Source organism: Lytechinus pictus, chromosome 8 (genome assembly GCF_037042905.1).
Source record: "Lytechinus pictus isolate F3 Inbred chromosome 8, Lp3.0, whole genome shotgun sequence".
In the NCBI taxonomy this organism is placed as follows: domain Eukaryota; kingdom Metazoa; phylum Echinodermata; class Echinoidea; order Temnopleuroida; family Toxopneustidae; genus Lytechinus; species Lytechinus pictus.
Window position 1 is genome coordinate 4,588,784 of NC_087252.1, and position 16,935 is coordinate 4,605,718.

A 16,935-nucleotide genomic window follows, 5' to 3' on the forward strand; every position below is an offset into this window, starting at 1 on the left:
TTTAGCATGTTTAGGGCTACTTGTCACCGAACATCACTGTATACATCCTCCCTCGGAGGAATACGGGTAAACGGAGTGCGCCAGCTGCAGACCACTACCATGACTAGTAACACACGCAATGCAAGATCGCGAGGCGATGACGTCGGTATGCAGTCATGTTATAAGGCTATAAGCGATCTAATTAATTCATTTTTCACTCTTTTAAGGTATACCTTAACATTAATAAACTATAAACATTAATAATCACCGACCTTAGGCATTGCCATCATCCCGCCGCCATTTGAGACGCTGGATCTTGCGTGCAAGGAAAGAAAAGAATATAGAAAAGAAAAGGAAATAGAAAATTAAAAGAAAAAGGGGAAAAAATAGAAAGAGAAAAGAAAAGATTAGAATAGAAATGAAATTGAAGAGAAAAAGACTAAAATAAAAGTAAACAAACAAGAAAAGACAAAAACAGAAATAAACGAAAGGGAGAAAAATGAATGAGAAAAAAAATGAAAAGAAAAATAACTTTAAAAATGTATGAACGAAGTTATTAATTCTTTCAACAAAAAACCTCAAAAAAGCAGTGGCAAAATAGTCATTTCTGACTGGTTACCAGCCAAATCAAGCATAGAAGAAGAAGGTGATTTGTAGCTGGTGCATCTCTTACAACCCCGTTAACGCATATTCATATAGCCTCTGCGGGAGGGCGCTATGACATGGCGTCACACCCGTTATGTCTACTGTATTCATATATAAGTAGTAGTGATTCATTTGTTTATATTGCTCTTATGGTAATCATCTAGCACTATTGAAACAAACTGAATTGAAAAAGAAATCTTTGGTTCTACTAAAAGATGCCCCTGTTTGCTGAAAGGTTTACTTTGTTTGGGTTCAACAAACTTTTCACCGGGATAAGGTCACCAAACTTTATGTCCCGAGATCTGTTTCATGTGCGTACTTAGGGGTGAACAAACTTATTCATGCCTTTGCTTGTCTTGGCATCATTCCCTCTCTTTTTTAGCACTGTCCACACTTCTCTAGGATTGTATAGGTCTATAGTTATTTACACCTGCAGAACGGTTCTACTACATCTACTTTGGCTGGTTGGTACAAACTTACTACAGATCTATACTGTGTTACATACATACATTCTGGCATTTCTTTATAACATTCTCAAAGTGTTTTTTGCAATATCATTTTATTGTAATTTTACTTTTGGTATTGAGAACCATCCTGGGGCATGTTATCGACGTTTTCGTCAGACAGGTTGTCAGATCTGACAACTTTCCTTGATTTTGATTGGCCAAGTAGCACTGTTGCTATGGTAACTGTGGGATAAAATGACCGAGAAATCCTGTATAATGAAAAGCTCCCCTGATAGCAATAGCCCATCCATGGTGAACATGAGGCTCGGTAACGAACAAGATACAAATAATAGATGATTTACACAGGAATATACATTTGAAATGCTCACTTTCCACGAATAGCACGAAGTAACACTAAGAGTTAAACCCCAAATCATTTGATCCATGAAGAGGATCAAATGACGATTTAGATTTATTCATTTTCACAGAAAACAGTGCAAGGTAATTACATACTAGCATACATTCATTGCAAGAGCATATCCAAAGATAAACAAAGTGTAGAAGAAAACATGGATTGTTGTTTTGATTCATATACGAAAAATTGTAATACGTACATGACATCAATCAAATACATGACATGTAAATGTCTGTGGAAATAGGGAATCTGCTGAAAAAATATTTTTTGTAGGAATTGACCCCCCCCAAAAAAAAAAAAAAAATCAAGATGATTTGGCGTTCAGGCCTGTTGTAAGACGAGCGAATTAATCATTTGTTGATTACACAACCTCATTCTAGATAGGCGTTCTGGGAAATGCGAGCAGTGTGAACAGTTCTGATTGTGAATCGCGAGTCTGATAAACCAACGTCAATTTGCAGGAAGAATCTGCCACAAAGACAGGGAAAATTTTCAGAAATGACTTTATTGATCAGTTATTGTTGGTGAAGTAAAATAGAATTGAGAACCGGTGGTAACAGCTCAGATTTTGAGCACGTTTGCTTCAACGATTACGATATCTCGTAACAGAACTACCAACATCCAGCGTGAGTAAGTGAAGATCCGATCTTAATTTGATTTGTAAGTTCAGATTTAGATCTTATACTGTGAACAAAATAAAGATGATAGTTGTGTGACTGAGGTAACATTTTCTTAACTTTCGTAGCGGTTCTACAAATTATCACTATAAATCTACGACTTAGATTAAAATAACTTTGAATGGTGTAAATAGGAATGGTTAAAAGGCTTCGATTCGCAAGTTTGCACGTTGTTCTTTTCTCGTTTATCTTGCCTCTCTTTGTGTTCTTTGTAATGATTTCACTCAGCCAACTACTTGAAATATTCAACTCCAAGAAAATGATATTTTTGGTATATATAATTTTTACATATTCTTGACTTTCTTGCCAAGCCTTGATTTTTTTTTACAAGTTGTTAAAATTATCTTTATACAAAACCTCCAATGCCAAATTCAAGCAATCATTAACTCAGTATCGCACGAGGTATAAAAAGAAACAAGATCATGTATCATAATCCAAAAAGAAAATTGAGCACGAGATTTGATATCATTTGGCATCACGCCATCAAACTTCCTTGTTATCAAAATTCAAATTTACAAGTTGTTCTAAAACAATGATACAATATTAAGCAAAATTTACTTGATCGCATTGATTATCATAATTAATCGCATATCTTCTCTGAATAAATAAATTTCAATGAGATAAGATGAATACATGAAGAATTGGTACATGTTGGTACGGGTTGAATAATTGTGTTTGAGTAAGCGTACATGAATAATTTTTAAATTGCTTATGTATGCGACAATTGATTAATTTTTAGGTAGATCGATGGTAAACTAGGAATATAAAACAAACAAAAGGAAAATAATGGCTTCAAAATGAAGGTTATAATAATCGAGAGTACTGTGACCACCTATGGAATGGTTCATTGGTATAGGCTAAGTAAGGGAACGCCATCTTTTAATTTCGGTCACGGGGATATTTTGGAAAGTTCTTGAACACAATATGATAAATTTACGCGGATTTATCAAGACATCAACTTAACAACATTTAACTTTTTTCTTTCAACCGTATGGGGCCGCGTATCTCATGATTTACATTTTTTTTAATATCGTCTAAAGACAAGAAAAGATTATGTGGTTTCTTCAAAATCCACTAAAATGAAGAAAAAAAAATAACAAAGATACTAAATGCATGTTCCCACACTCGTCCCACAAGAGCTATATACACACTCTTAAAATGCTGGGCAACACAATGTCCACGCAACAATTGGTTAACAAATTATCCAACTCTAGGTAGTTTTTAACCAATACAGTGTAGTTTTCACCCAAAGCACTCATTATTGGTTTAAAACTACCCAGAATTGGAATTGAAGTTTTAACCAATAATGTTGCGTGGACAGTATGTTGCCCAACATTAAGAGTGCAGTCTTATTTTAAATATGCTCAGTAATGTCTAATCAAAATTATTCTCTTTGCAAGCATTGGCGTTACAAGTGAAATATACTTTGCTGGAAAAATATATATATCCTTTTCTGTACAGAACAGGGTAGAAAATAAATAAAATGCAAATAATGTAGGCAGCGGTGAATCTTTCCCCTCCCTTTTTCATAGTTTTTTTTATCTTTTTCATTTATTTTCCACTCCTGTACATTATGTTTATTTCTTATACTTTGGTACAATAAAATAACACATATAGCATATCTTATCAAAATATACTTGATAGGTCCTTGCAAATAAATACCCAAATATATAGCAAATAGCATTATCTCTCGTATTTGTTCAGAATTGTCTGGCTCTTCGACAAAACTAATAAATATTGGGCAAAGCTTGTACCTCATTCTGATTTCAAATTTTGTGATTAATGATATTTGCTCATACATCAGTTTCATTTGATTATAGTTTTTACTGGCAAAAGAGAATCCAACACTTATATTGATAATTATTGAAAGGTTTATATAAGGGAAAGCGGAAGCTGTTGCCTTTATTTTATTGTCAGAATAGACATTGGTAAACAAAGTCTTTTATTTTATTTTTAATTCCCAGTCAGATTCCTCATTAAATATTTTATTTTGGTGTAAAAAGCTATAATCAATGAACTGGCCTTTTGTATTTTTTTATATGTTTGAAAATGTTTGTCTTAACTTCAAATTGTTTACCATTCATATGTTTGTAATATATATATTTATGTTGTAGCCCTTCAATGATAAGACTCATTTACTGATGAGGCCACCCTGCTAAAATAAGTCTTATGAATGAATGAATAAATAAATAAATAGATAAATACATACATGAATTAGAAATAAATAAATAAAATTTCGGCTCTTGTATGGCCTAGGTTATAGCGAACAATGGGTCATAGATTCATCATCATCATCACCATCATTCTTAGTTTATTATTTTTATCATTATTATTATTGTTGTTGTTGTTGTTGTTGATATAACTATTGCCATCATCATCATCATCATCACTTTGCTCCATCGGTTTGATTGCAAAACTGCATGGAATTCTTATTCTCTCGCCAAATAGATGGCGTAACACTATTAGCATAACTGCATGTGAACAGGCCCATTTACGTAATCACGTGATTCTTACTGTAAACGGGCGGGGATCGATCCCATGTATGAATGATAATCCCCTCAGTAAAAAAAGAAAGATTTGCGGTAGATAACTAGGTTAACAGGCCCGGTTTTACATTGTATGTTGACTTGACCCGAGAAAGAAGAAATGAAAACAACACTCTTTTAATCATTTACTACTGGGTGCAATGCACATTGGCAGAATCTCGTGTTGGTCGACTTTAATTTGCGAGATTGAAGCAAGTGGAGTCCAGGCCTGAAGTAAAACGGGTAAAATTTTCATCAAATTCGAATTGGCTGTTTCTGTACCAACTAACCTTTAAAAAGGTAACACATTTATATTTCTATTTTTTTCTTGAAGATGCGCATAGCAAGTCCTCTTTTTATTTTAATTAATCATGCAGGGCCTATTCTAATCTTGAGGCAGAAACAATGTTAAGTCTAAAATATTGTTAATTCAACATTTTTGCATCCCAATTTCGATGACTTTTCATGGATTTTCTCGTTTATAATTATAAACAGCTTTAGATTTAGAGCGACTTTTGGGCAAAATTATTGCTATGCGCTTGCGCGCTAGAGATATTTCTTGTCTTGATACGGGTATTGGTGTATTAAACAATTTTTTTTTTCAATTGGTCATTGTCACTTAAAGCTCAAGGCATAAGGCTGAAAATTTCGTCAAAATCGGATGTAAAGTAAGAAAGTTATGACATTTTAAAGTTTTGCTATTTTTTTACAAAATATATAGTTATACATTTGATATGCAAATGAGAGTGTCGACGATGTCCCTCACTTTTGTTTGTTTTTTATTGTTTGAATCATACAATATTTTATTTTACAGATTTGACAATAATGACCCACTTGAATGGCCCATAAAATGTTTAACAATGGTATTTCCACATGTTCAGAGAGGAATAAAACTTTGTTTCACATGATAATGAGGAGAAAGTTAAAATATCTAATATTTCATAAATCATCATCATCCGTTAAAGTACAGTCCACCAGGTTGGTGTATCATCGTACTCGTTGAATATAAAAGAAATAGTGAGTTAAGTATACGTATATAATATTCATTCATTGTTCATAAATAGACATTCGTCTTGTCATGCCGTGCAAAAACATAATAAAGGCAACACATTATACAAAATAGTGTTATTTTTGTTAGATTTTTTCTTTTTATTCAATTTAACTTTCTATTGGGTTGGACTTGTCCTTTAACATCTTTAAAAAAATGTTTGTAAACGAGGACCAGGTTGTCTCTCGATTTCCTTCTTTAAAGAGAGATTCACGAAACTCGGTTCAATTTTAATATTTTGTACAGCCTCGGTCTTTGAAAAAAAAAACTTAGGAACAGAATTTGAAGTAGAGAATCTTTTTCAGTTCATATAAATATTCGTTATCTAACTTTGCATGTAGTAGATAAGATACACGCGTGCAGGTGATGTAATCTAACTGAATAAGGTGATAAAACGGATTATAGGATTAAGGTGTGTCTTTAAATTACTACAACTAACGTAATAATCGGAGAATGCCTTTGTAATATGTATAATTTTATATGCTATCAAGTTGTTGGGTAATTACGGCTGTTGTTGTACGGCTAGCAACATACAAGAGGCGTTTCATAAAGTTTCTCACAACGATCGTATTTCATTGATTGACGATTGATTGATTGATTGATTGATTGATTGGTTGGTTTGTTTGTTGATTGATTGATTGATTGATTGATTGATTGATTGATTGATTGATTGATTGATTGATTGATTGGTTGCTCAAGGATTGAGTGAAATCACAAATAATTTGAAAGTTGACAATTCGGTCAAATCAGGGGCAGTACCAGGATCATTTAATATGGGGTAAGACGTGTTAATGCTGCATGACGTCATATTGTTTTTCTCAATTGAATTTTAGATATCATTAAAGAGCTATATGTCTCAGGCCTCTCCTTTTTAAGGACTTCTTCTTTTCTTACTTTCTTTATCGCCATCTTTTGTCTCTTTTCTCATCTTATTTTCCCCCTTTTTCCACTACTCGACAACATCATAGGGGCGACCTTTCCCCATGCCACCCCTGGTTTAATTCATCAGTGATTTATTTGCGAGTATATTAATATTTTCATGCTTTGATAAAGTAAATGAACATTTATTTAATAGCGATCTGCATTCAACCAACTCTCTAGAACCTATAAAAGCTAGGGATTTTTTTGGGGGGTTGGGGTTGAATATGTTTCCATGATTTTAGGATGATAAGAAAAATATATTCTTTGGACGATTGTACCATGGACCTATGACGAGATGGACGATTAATTCGAACATTTCTTTGATCCAATGATAGTCACCGTCAACTGGTTATGCATCTTGATAAGAACATACAGGTGTTGCGCCAATAGCAATTACTATGACTACCAAGACGTATCTGATATCCTGGTTCAGCATGTGCCTTTCAATCAACTTGCTTCACATTTGGAGCAGCAAATTTGAGAAGCAGACGATTTCTGTGATATAAGATATGATATTAATCGATCCGGACACTTCCGGCCGCACGTATAAGGACTTCAATAACATTGAGTGATACACGATCTTTACACGTTATGTGCCACGTATATCTGGAATATTATGGAGAAACTTGGGAAAATTTGATTTTAAATGGAGACAATTTTGCCTCTATATTAAAATAGGCAGACACTTTCCCAAATAAAATACATGGAACTAAGAACACCAAATGTAAACAAGAACTGCACGTCGATTTTCCATGATATTAGTGATTTGTTATCAACTGCGCATACAATCTGTGAAATATAAAGTTCCAATCAAGAACTGCTTCAGGCCCTTCTCATGGTAACGATCATAGGACCAAAGTATAAAGAGAATGTTATTCAGATGACAATAACAGTCACCTGTTAGTGAATTCATTATCTAAGCGATGAATGTCCATCTCCTCATAAGTCGATTATCGTCCCCGTGATTGTCATGAAACGACCAGATGAGTCATGCATACAAGTCGCAATTGCTTTAAGACTTCTGTTCGTAACACAAGTGGGTGGAGATTGTTTCGCTCTTTGGTGTGAGCAAGGAGTGCTGGTAACTCCTTCATGTGAGTGATCTCCATGGAGTGATGCTGTGGCAGAGTGGGTGTTCTCGCCAATGACTTTAGCCTATGTCAGGCTGCTTTTGGGCATTAATCTGAGGAAGTATGGATGCTTGAGCTTGACATATTACTGCTCTGGATTGTAAGAAAGTCAACAGTTGCTCAAATAAGAAAGGGTGCATCTCTTAGTTACAATCAACTATATGCATTAGTCATCTCTCCAAGAAAATTATCGGACCAATATACCGTACAGAAACAAACGAGAACGTTCTGATATTGAATGAACCCAGGACCTGCCACTTTCGGGACCTCATCTATAGGTCCACCGATAATGCTTTCTAATATCGTCTGTGTCTGTCTTTTGGGATTATCTTGGTTCGTGTGTTATTGATATAGGCGGAACATACCTGTTGTGGTGATAGAGGGGTAATTGGACAATATATTTTGCATTCCTGCTTCCAGAAAATGGTTTGTAATCATTCCTAACTTATTGTTTCTTATTTAATTGCAGTAGTAAAAAACGCGCTTAATAATTTATTTTGCTTTTGACACTAATCATAAGAAATAGTCCAGTGCAAATTCAATGTCAAAATCATGCAATCAAAACCGATCAACTCCTTGGAGACTTAATATTACATTTGGCATTGCTCTCACATCTATATTCGCAGGTTATAGCTCTGACGTTAAAATGCATGTATGTGATATTTGACATCGATTTTAAGTACACTGACGCTAAGGTAGATCTGGCCCCCCAAAAAAATCCACAGTAAATTTGGCCTTCAAACTGCATTTTGTATGCGAGTTAGAGCTATGATATGATATATTCCTAAGTAGAAACATTCAATGTGGCTAAGATATATATACCCCCCCCCCCCCCAAGAAGACCCCTTGTTCGAAAAGTGCCACAATTTATTGTTATTCGTCTCCATACTGAATAAAATTTTACATGAACAAAAATATTGGAAACAGTGTTAGCTATGAATAATACATTTTCCTAATTGTATAAATAATTACAATTTCCGGGATTGAAATGAATCCAATGACCGGGGTAATAATATGCCGTAAAGCGCTTTGAGCCGTTCTAGGAAAAGCGCTATATAAAAACTGGCTATTATTATTATTATTATCATTGTCATTATTTCCATTTCATTTTCACCAGGATTCCTTCATGATGATGTATGGACAGACAGAAGATGTTGGCAAGCAGGCCATTGAATGCTATGATATCTGCAAGCACTACGGACGGGGCAAATCCAAGTTACAAGTCTTGCAGAATCTCGCCATGAGGGTACCAAAAGGAAAAATGTAAGATAACAAACAAACTATAAATAAATAAATGATTTCACGGGCCTAAAGCATTTCCCAGAGCCTCGTGTGTTAAAGTGGCACTTAAAAAATCATTAAAAAATGAGGATGAAATTCGAGAGTTGAAAGTTTACTACCAGTGGATAGGATATATGTCTGACATTCCATATCTGACCAGAAAAGGGTATCTCGACCGGCTCATTTAAAAAATAAATCGGCATTTATGAAGACTACACCTGACAGGATCAAATTCATCACTTGAGAGAGTAAAATAGCCCTTTAGATTCGAACCATTCTAATAGTCCCTTTTTTTTTATAATTTAATGAAAAATCTTTTGGACGTGTGTGCAAAATCTTTGGGACTTGAAGTTTTCGGGAATGTTTGCGCTTCTGAGGAGGAGGTATGCGAAACCCTATGTGACATTCCCTGTCAGTATTGTGCTTTTTAGACAATGGGGTATAAGACTAAAAAGTGGCTGGCATGATAAAAAGAACAAACAAAATCAGAGTGTACACAATTCATAGCTTTGGTGAGATTGAACATGTTACGTAACCCATAAAGGAGACATCCTTGCTTCTGCCCGAAATGCAAACTTAAAATACAGTCACATTCTTCTTCTTCTTCTTCTTTTTATTGTCAAAACGTTCGTGACGCACTATACAGTAGAAGCCTTTGCTTGTGGTGTATTACTTTTACCAAAGGATTTCCCTTGTCCATTAAATGAACATGTTGGCCTTAGAAAGGTTTTATTTTGAAACAGAACTTAGTTTAGCCATAATGAGGAAGTCAAATAAAAAAGAACACGATATCAGATGAATCAAATCTTTGTTACTTTTAATGACATATCGATTGGTTTGGAGCCCGTTTGGAGTCGGTTTCACTAGTGTGAATTTGACTTTCTTTTTTGTTTTTTAATTATCAGTTGGAATATTGTCTATTTAACTTTTGCCATACACCATCCTCATTTACTTGGTTACCTTTCTCGAAAAAAAAACTTCTACCTCATTATTGGGACCTTTGCATTGGATAAGAAGCCTTTAGCAGTTTGGTGTACCCATATAATTTGAATGCTTCAAGGTCAACCAGGGCTCATAATATTGACTTTAAATAAAAAAAATAGCCGTTTTGGTAAATGATCTTTGTGCCTATTTATGAATGGGGAAGTAAGACTAGTAATGACTATATTGATGCATTTCGACATTTGAGAGCAATATTCGTTTATAGAATCAACTTACAAGGGTGTCAATGATTAATTGTTTTCAGATTATATCAAGAATATCTGCACTACAAGCATGGCAATTACTTCGCTATAAAAAAATGTATGCACAATAGTGATCCTATAACACAGTCTTGGGGAACACCATTTTATTTTTAGGTGCTGTGGGCATTGCTTGCATATTTTATATTAAAACAAAAAGAAGAGAATGAGACATATTTAATAAATTGAATGAAGATTTATCTTAGGCCTACATAGTTTATTTCAATCAGATTTCATATCAGATTAACAGATATTAGAATTTGTTGTACTTTCTAAAAAATTTGTCCTCACTGATTATATTATTCTTGCCTGTTCAGTTATGGCTTACTGGGACCAAGCGGTTGCGGAAAAACGACTCTCCTCCGCTGTGTTTTGGGAAGGCTTAGCTTCGATTCAGGCCTCGTCTTGACCCTTGGACGACCACCTTTGACCCGAGGTCATGGTATACCCGGGTCACGTGTTGGATATATGCCTCAGGTATATATACATTGTGCTCTATTCAAATTAAAAAATAATATCCTCACAAAGGATTTATACATGTTTTATCATAAGAACAATTTTTTTCTGATTTTAAAAAAATCAGATAATGTCATTTCATGTCACTTCATATTTGAAGTGGGATCTTGTTCTTTCATAAACAAAACATGAATTAGTAGTATTGTTCTTTTTTTTCCTCTGTCTTTTCCAAGATGATATATTTTCTTGCGTAATTTACTAATACATTTATTACTTATTATTAAGTAAGTAACTCGTATATCTTACTTTTTTGGGCCAGTAAGGCAGTAGATCTATCGGTGTTTTAACTTTTCAAACGTTTCTCATTCCTTTAGACAATATACACATCCCGTGTGATAAGATTTTAGACCAAAGTGGGGTGTTTTGTTTAATTATTGTTTTTCGATTCGTTTGACATATTATTCCATCGTTAATAGACCCATACAATAGATCATGGGTAAATATTCCCGATGAGCACATTGGCGATAGAAATAAGGAGATTCATTGATTATTTTCAGCCCTGGAAAAAAACATAAATTCACACATTTGAGATGATATTGATAATTGTAAACAACTAAAAAAATGATAAGAATATACTAAATGCTGTGTGAGAGAAAGTGTAGTAATTTCTTTCATATGAAGCTCGCCTGGCAATTACTATTTTTCCAGTCCAAGAGCAACATCATATTTTTAATGATGAATATAATTACTATAGGGATTATATGGGGGAGAGGTCATTTTGTTATGCTGCCACTAAACTTTGGAATGCGATCCAATCTTCCCCTAAAGCCCCAGTCACATATAGACCCCGGACCATCCCGGATCTGATCCGGGGTGGTCCGGGGAGAGATCCGTGTTGGCGCCTTGGGCATCCTTGGAGGTCCGGGGTGGTCCGTGTTGGTCCTTGAACGTCCGGGAGGCCAACACGGCAGTTTTTGACTGTCAAAAACATCCGGCGTCATCCGTGGACTGCCGGGTTGGCAAAGCCATCCGGGATGGTCCGTGTAGCTGCCGTGTAGGTCCGTGTGGCTGCCGTGTAGGTCCGTGTAGCTGCCGTGTAAGTCCGTGTGGCTGCCTGGAGTATCCTTGGCAGTCCGTGTTCTTTTTTCCCATCAAATCTTTACAACGCTATTTACTTTATGAACTTATCACTAGTAGTTGTTAAACAGTTGACACGAACATGCTCAATTTATATATGATTAAATGGATGATTAAATGATTCAGGATATTTTCTTACGCTTTGGATATTGGCCCCAACCTAATATTTGTAAACTTAGTGCATGTATGAATATTTTTTTTTTCTAATATTTACCCCAACTTTGTCTGTTATTATTATTTCACATTTCATTTTTTTTAAATATGTTATATGTATATAATTTATGTAATGTACCTGTTACATCGAAATTGTACATTAAGTGTTATACTACTGCCCTGCATCGACAGTTATGCGTCATGACCTGGGCCTATCTTAATTTTTATTATGTTTTCTATTGACTTTGTAAATTTCTTTCCTTTATTGTGATTTCAATAAAGTGATATCAAATCAAATCGAAATTAAATTTGTCGTTCAAGATTTAAAGTACTTAACAACTACTTTTAAAACAGTAAACTGTGTTGTATAAAAAAAACAGCGTTTTTACTGGTTAAGGAAGTTTTGATATATTTTTTAAAAACAACATAATATAATGTTGCGACAAGGATGAGAAAAAAATAAATAAATAGATAAATAAATAAATAAAAAATTAAATAAATAAATATCAGCTCATTATTATGAACAGATTTTCATTTGCCGTGCTGGTCAATATAGCTGCCGTGTTGGTCCTTGAGCTGACGTGTTGGTCCGTGTAGCTGACGTGTTGGTCCGTGTAGCTGACGTGATGGTCCGTGTTGCTGACGTGTTGGTCCGTGTTGGTCCTTGTAGCTGACGTGTTGGTCCGTGTTGCTGACGTGTTGGTCCGTGTAGCTGACGTGATGGTCCGTGTTGCTGACGTGTTGGTCCGTGTAGCTGACGTGTAGGTCCGTGTTGCTGACGTGTCGGTCCGTGTTGACGACGTGCTCTGCCGGCATGGTCCGTGTAGATCCGTGTGAAGCTGCCGTGTTGATGCCGTGTTTACAGTCATCCGGGGCAAAGCTATCCCGGACCTCCCCGGATCATGCCGGCATTGCCGTGTTGATCCGTGAGGATCCGTGTCTATATGTGACTGGGGCTTAAGGAAGCATCCACATGCTCTACATAAAAAGCTACCTCGAAACCTATCTGTTTAAGCAGTTTGTTGATTAGGAAAATTTCAAAGGTCTACATACCAGTTTTAGTTCACTTTTATTATTAATATTTTTTGGGGGTGGTCTGTTTTGCTCAGCGCGTATAGAGACGCCAAGGTAATATACGCTATATACAAGCACTGTTATATTATGATTTTATTATTATAAATAAAACAAATCTGTGATCTTAATTCTTGACCATTTGTTTTAGGAGATCGCCCTGTACAATGAATTCTCCATCAAGGAAACCTTGGTCTACTTCGCCACCATCCATAAGATGAGTCGAAAAGAAGCAAAGATAAGAATCGAGTTCCTCGTAGAACTCCTAAACCTTCCAGAGAAGGGCAGGATTGTAGGACATCTTAGGTAAGTTATGTCTACTAAAAACCATGGTGTTAACGGCTTGCGCCATCACATCAGGTTGTCGGGTCGGGTAATCGCGTAACCCGACCATTATAAAAAAGGACCCCTTAAATTCGTAAAAAGGTCGGGTCCAGTTTACTCGAGGTTTTGTAAAAATATAGCCAAATGTACAAAAGATCTGGTTATAACTTGACCCGATGTTTCATGAGTCTAGGGGAGCTTTTTCTCGAATGGTCAGGTAAACGTTTCGGCACTTTAGGGGGTCCTTTCCTCGAATGATCGGATTACGCGATTGCCCGACCGGACGCGATCACCCGATGTGGTCGCAAAAGCCGTGTAAACCTGTGTACGTGAGTGTTAAAGTAACAACGTATTGACACCCAGGGACTCGTGGGTGTTGAAATATATAAATTTAACACCGGTATAAAATGACTGCTGTGACCATAGCCCAGGTTATTGTGAGGGCAACAACAGTCGTTTTACCCCGGTGCTTCATTTACATAGTTCAACAGCCATTGGTGTTATTTTACCACCTTCGGTTGTTGCTTTTACACTCATGATCTTTGGGGTGTAATTTTGACACCTCATCGGGTGGGTGTTTCATAAAGCTGTTCGAAAGTTAAGAGCGACTTTTAGAACGACTGGTGATCCTTTCTTGTGGCAAATGGTATATTCATAGGCGATGGTTTAAGCGCGTAAGAGAGGATCACCAGTCGTTCTTAAAGTCGCTCTTAACTAGCGAACAGCTTTATGAAACGGCCCCCAGGTGTGGTCTTCTAGAGACAGCGACACCAATTGGCGTCAATTTTAACACGAAGCTTATCTGGGTCGATATCAAAATGCAATCCATTGTGATAAGGTCCTCAAAGAACATCTCTGATCAGCTTTCGATATTGGCTCACGTCTTTTTATTTTTCCACATTGACATACAAATCGTGATATAATTTGTAAAGGATCTCTGTCGTCGTAACGACTTCATGAGCTGATGGGACATCGTGGTTCGATGGTTCGGACTTTCCTTTTAAACTTTGTTATAAAGTTTTAATGATTATCTGTATTGTGTGGATAATGATCAATATTACAATCAACATTACCGTTAATATCATTTCCAACACCGGCACCAGCACCATCATCATAATTGTCTTCATTATCATTTTTGTTATTACCGGTATCATCATAATCACCATCACGATCAACCATCACCACTTTCATAACCTCTTATATTAACAGAATTCCGTGTAATCTGCAATTTCACTTCGAGTTGGTTTGGGAATACGACATGATAATAAATCATGATCTTATAGGCTTATTACAACTCACGAACGAGCAGATGAGCAGAAAACAAGATTCGGGAACCAACTTGTTTATGATAGGCTATAATCGACAATACCTGAGAAGCTCTTTCATTTTTTTTACTGGTTTTACTCACCAATTACCATAAGTCGTATGTTCACTTTTAGTGGTGGTCAGAAGAGACGAGTATCCTTCGCCGTTGCGTTGATCCATTCACCGGAACTTCTTATTCTGGATGAACCTACAGTGGGAGTTGATCCATTGCTCAGACAGAAGTAAGATGTCAAAACTTATCCTTTGTTATAAACTAATCTCCTTTCGATTGTTGGTCTTTCTTAGTTTCACGTATTCATTTTTTGTTTTTGTTGTTATTGTTATTCTGGGGTCAATACATTCTAAAAAAAGATTGAGTTAAAACTTACCCATATTGGGTAGAATAAAAAAAAATAGAAAGGGAACAAGCATGTTTGCTGCATAATGTTTCCCTCATAGTGGGTGAAATGCAAGTTTAAAGGGTAAATTTCAATACAACATTGCGTAAAATTTACAAAGTATTTGGTATCATTTTACCCAGCAAGCATACATGTTCCCATTTTAACTAATATTGGGTAAACTGTTTTTAGAGTGTAAATATTAAAGACTGGGGATTATCATTGAATTTTGGATGTAGTAATGACCTCTGTAAAGAAGAGTTCAAATAAAGGCACTAAGTACACTTGAATTATGATCACTGATAACAAACATCATATGAATTGCTAGAGTAATTTTGAAACCAATGAACTTTCCTGTACATGCCTAAGTAGAGTGTACGGTAAATGAGTACGTTTTCTGAGACCTTATACACAAATAGATTTGCAAATAAACTCATTGTGCGAGTCATTATTGTTTTTTTGTTTTTTTTTAGGATTTGGGACTACTTAATGAAGTTTTCTACTGAACAGAACACCACTGTCATCTTGACGACCCATTACATAGAGGAAGCCAGAAATGCAGATATGGTGAGACCTCATCATTTTTTCTGACCTTTTATTTCATATATTAGGTAGATTATTGTTTGCTTCAGGTGTTTGCAAATTATTTGACTGATGGATATGTATTTTTTACCATATTCCAGTACTTTTCGTAGTTTATACTTTTGTTGTTACAATATGTTTTGTACTAACAATAGGGCCCCATTGGAAATAAGCCTTTCGGCTTTCATGGGCTATCCTGTCAAGGTATTCTTCAATTTCATTGTAATCACCTGTGATATTCTTGACGAATAAAATCAATCAGTCAGTTTTATTTTTCAATTTATAAGAGCTCACTGCATGGTTATGTAATAAAATGTGATGGAATCAATGTTACACATATTTTATTGTTAGCACATTGCATAGGCCAAACCTTGCCGATAAATCGACATTTGCTCCTGCGACAAAATAATGATCCCGTGCTTATTTTCCTTAAGATGTTGTGATAGGAGTAGGGTAAATTGTGATTGGGTTTTAGTCTCTTAGTTATGAGAATACTAGCATTGGGTTTGAGTTTAGGGCTGCATGGTGTTTGGCTTAAAAAGTTGATTTTTCGTAAAAGCAATTTGAGTTTTCGCTCCGTACACAGTAAATCTATTGATAATGTCCATCTAATTGCTAAACCGGAACAACAGTTTCGTCTTTAGTTTTGGAGCCGACGAAAAAATTGTAACATGTCCTTTGTCTAGAGTCAAGGAAGAAACTGTTGTTTTAATTACCCAATTTCGACAAAACTTTTTGTCTGTTCTTTTGTCATGAAGGGCATTTGATAATACATTTTCTATGTCCTTAAATCCTACATACGTCGCTGTGCAAAAACTCTCAATCACTGCATCACAGGAACTGAGACATATTCAGTGTAGAGTTATTGTTGTTTCTATGTTGATGGGCTGTCTCGTTTAGTAATATGAAGTGATAAATGCAATTTTACTGATGGCAATACCTACCGAATAGTGTAGCATTCAGACGATGGAACTAGAGATGCAATATAAAACTTTTACATTGCAATGGTTCCTTGTTTCTTTGCTTTTATATGCATACAGGTAGGACTGATGAGAAATGGCAAGATATTGTCAGAAGATTCACCGCAGTCTCTCTTGGAAATGCACAATCTACCGGTAAGAAATTTACTGCGAGCGCATGTGTACTAGGATAGTCTTACAAATATTGCTATTTTAATTTTATGGGTTGTTTATCAAGAAGG

General features: G+C 35.6%; 1 protein-coding gene across 6 annotated transcripts in view; it reads left to right on the forward strand.

Moving 5' to 3' along the window:
• Positions 1-1,837: 1,837 nt before the first annotated feature.
• Positions 1,838-16,935, forward strand: part of LOC129267397 (ABC transporter G family member 20-like) — a 30,113-nt gene continuing 15,015 nt past the window's right edge. Inside the window, exons 1-7 of one of the 6 annotated variants that reach the window (XM_064103415.1) lie at positions 1,838-2,115; positions 8,904-9,049; positions 10,626-10,785; positions 13,277-13,431; positions 14,889-14,996; positions 15,626-15,719; positions 16,775-16,849. In XM_064103415.1, coding sequence (XP_063959485.1) covers positions 8,913-9,049; positions 10,626-10,785; positions 13,277-13,431; positions 14,889-14,996; positions 15,626-15,719; positions 16,775-16,849 — 729 coding nt within the window. In that variant the 5' untranslated portion in view covers positions 1,838-2,115; positions 8,904-8,912. Of the gene's footprint in view, positions 2,116-4,720; positions 4,988-7,400; positions 8,213-8,903; positions 9,050-10,625; positions 10,786-13,276; positions 13,432-14,888; positions 14,997-15,625; positions 15,720-16,774; positions 16,850-16,935 lie in introns of those variants that run through there. The other 5 variants (XM_064103414.1, XM_064103410.1, XM_064103412.1 and 2 more) reach the window with 5 other exon arrangements.